At 36.1% G+C, this 3,285-nt stretch overlaps 1 protein-coding gene across 1 annotated transcript; it reads left to right on the top strand.

The window, feature by feature from the left end:
• Nucleotides 1–1,898: 1,898 nt before the first annotated feature.
• On the top strand, nt 1,899–2,905 carry LOC134361371 (olfactory receptor 9K2). Its single transcript, XM_063076405.1, has one exon. It carries the CDS (start codon nt 1,964–1,966, stop codon nt 2,903–2,905), a length of 942 nt encoding a protein of 313 aa, XP_062932475.1. The 5' UTR covers nt 1,899–1,963.
• The last annotated feature ends 380 nt before the right edge of the window (nt 2,906–3,285 follow it).

Raw genomic sequence — 3,285 nt, 5'->3', positions numbered from 1 at the left:
ATTTCTGATTACTTCCCTCAGTTTAGAATGGATTATCCAAAAAAGGCCATACATCTATAGTACTAACTTTCAATCTAATTAACACTGATTATTTTGATGTCCATTGAGGAACTAAGCACTGAAAATTATAATGAAAATAATAGTGGTTAACATTTGTCAAATACTTAGTTTACCATAGATGGTGCTAAGTGATTTACATACATATGTCATTTGTATTCCCAAGAAAACTTTGAGGATTGTATTATTCTTATTCCTCCTTCCTATATGAGGATAGAGTGGCACAAACCACATAAGTAACTTCCCATTTAGTAACAAGGTCCCGTTTAGAAAGTGAGAGAGGCAGAACTGGATCCTGGGCCTATCTCAACCTAAAATCCATGCTAACCTCTACAATATTTATGACCTAACCTTTATGTTTTTGTCTGATTCTGCATGATCAATTATCATTCAGCTTTTATCTATATAATAAATATGCATTAATTATTTGCCATTTGCCAAACACAGAATGTTATGCAAGCAATATATGAAGAACAAATTGATTTTAATCTTAAGGAAGTTAACTAGGAAGTAAGAAATAATTAATAGTTAATATTAAGATATGGTTAGAATGGCTGCTCTCTTTGGAAGAGACTTTTTGATCACGGTTGGATGTTTAGGGAATTTTTTTAAAGATAAGAAATTTTAACTAAACTCTAAAGTAAAAGCGGAAGTAATTCAGGTAAAGGAACAGGAAGAGCTCCTTATCAAAAGGTGATACAGTGCAGTGATTTATCATTAATAATGATCAAGAGCATGGATTTGGGAGTCAGGTTTCTTGGCTTCAAATTCTTATTCTGACCCTTGTTGGTGAACTTCAACCGACTTTGTTTCTTTGTACCTCAGTTTTCTCATCCGTAAACTTGAGAATATAATAGTACCCACCTTATATAATTATTGTATGGATTAAATAAATGAGCTAGAATGAAAGCCTTTAAAAAAGGATTTGACCTAAAAAGTGCCACATAAATGATTTCTATTATTGTTGCCTGGACAGATTTATGCATATAGAGCCCTGAAGACAGAGTGGACCATATTGTTAATATAAGTAGTTCAAAATCTATTTGAGTTGTCTAACAAATGAACTAGTGATGGTTATAAAAGTCTTATTCAGAGTAAATGAGAATGAAATCAACAATTGCCCCATATGTATCTCTTGCAGTATGGATTTCTAAGATAACTCTTCCATCTAGACTGCCTGTAGGACTCTTAAAGAACTATGAGCTTTAGGCTCAGGAAATGTAGGAAATTTTTCTTTATAGAAGGGTTTTGTTGGACGATCTGGGAGAGAAATCCTAGAATGTGAGTGCTAGGAATTTTTGTGTTTGGTCGTGCACACCTTTTATCTTAGCAGGTATATAACTTCCATCAGAATTCATTTTTCATGACATGGAAAAGGTCACTGCACCTGTTAAGTAGTTTTAAAATTCAGGAACTTTCTTTAAATCTGTTGGTACTCTAAATTAAGCCCCCAAGTTTGCCTATACTTGACTAGTAAAACTCCAAAGATCTCCAAACTCAGACTACCTAAATGGTTCTCAACTGACATTTATTAAACTATTCGTGCTCTCTTTGAGTCACTTCTTCATGATGTTAAAGTTATTCTGTAAATCATAAGTGGGAAATATATAGAGAAGTGATATTTACAGATGTGAGAGGCATTTGGGTAGAAAGGCATGTCACTGAATGCAGAAACAAAGACCTTAACTCCACCACTTGCAAGAATTTTAAGAAATAAAACTAACGTTTGGATTCAACATGGGTTGGTTGGCTTTAATTTGTCACAATATTTCTATGAGGATAAATTAGTAATGATTACAGGAGAGCTTTGTAAATTCTAATATTGTAAGAGATTATTTGTAATGCTAGGATCAAAGCCAAGAGTTCATTTGTTTATTTTGCCTTGTGCTCTCAGCAGGTCTCTGCCATGGGTGACAGGGGAAGAAGCAATCATTCAGCAATGACTGACTTCATTCTTGTAGGCTTCAGGGTCCGCCCAGAGATCCACATTCTCCTCTTTCTGCTATTTCTGCTTGTATATGCCATGATCCTTCTAGGGAATGTTGGGATGATGTCCATTATTATAACTGATCCTCGGCTGAACACACCAATGTATTTCTTCCTAGGCAATCTTTCCTTCATTGATCTCTTCTATTCATCTGTTATTGCACCCAAAGCTATGATCAACTTCTGGTCTGAGAGCAAGTCCATCTCCCTTGCAGGCTGTGTGGCCCAGCTCTTTCTCTTTGCCCTCTTCATTGTGACTGAGGGATTTCTCCTGGCAGCCATGGCTTATGACCGCTTCATTGCCATCTGCAACCCACTCCTCTACTCTGTTCAGATGTCAGCACGTCTCTGCACTCAGTTGGTGGCTGGTTCCTATTTTTGTGGCTGCATCAGCTCAGTTCTTCAGACCAGCATGACATTTACTTTATCCTTTTGTGCTTCTCGGGTTGTTGACCACTTTTACTGTGATTCTCGCCCACTTCAGAGACTATCTTGTTCTGACCTCTTTATCCACAAAATGGTATCTTTTTTCTTATCCAGCATCATTATCTTGCCTACCGTCACAGTCATTATTGTTTCTTATATGTATATTGTGTCCACAGTTCTAAAGATACGCTCCACTGAGGGACGTAAGAAAGCCTTTTCCACTTGCAGCTCTCACCTGGGAGTTGTGAGTGTGCTGTACGGTGCTGTCTTTTTTATGTATCTCACTCCTGACAGATTTCCTGAGCTGAGCAAAGTGGCCTCCTTATGTTACTCCCTGGTCACTCCTATGTTGAATCCTTTGATTTACTCTCTGAGGAACAAAGATGTCAAAGAGGCTCTTAACAGACTTCTAGAGAAGAAAAATACTATTCTTTGATTATTATTTCTCTTTCACCAATTGTATTGTTGCTGTTTATTTCATACACATTGTGGCCATTAGTGAAAGTTATTCTGAATATCATTAAAAATACTATTAGTAGCTTTGTCCATGTGTTGAACCTTTCCCATTTATTATGTTTTCTCTCTGAGACATCATAAATTTTTAAAGTCTTGCATATTGGAGATATCCTAGACATTAGGGAAGTATTTTTAACAACTAACTGTCCCAGTGATCTCCAATAACATTTTATTTCACAGAATTTATACCTATTGATTCTTGTGGCATTCTGTTGAAGAATATTTTTATGGTTTATTGTGGTGCTTAAGCAAAATTTATTTAGTGTTTGCCTTTGGGATAGACTATTCCTCCTACATATG

This window comes from Cynocephalus volans, chromosome 12 (assembly GCF_027409185.1).
Source record: "Cynocephalus volans isolate mCynVol1 chromosome 12, mCynVol1.pri, whole genome shotgun sequence".
Taxonomy (NCBI): Eukaryota; Metazoa; Chordata; class Mammalia; order Dermoptera; family Cynocephalidae; genus Cynocephalus; species Cynocephalus volans.
The sequence above is the reverse complement of the archived record's forward strand: the minus strand, read 5'-3'. Positions and strand labels throughout refer to the sequence as shown.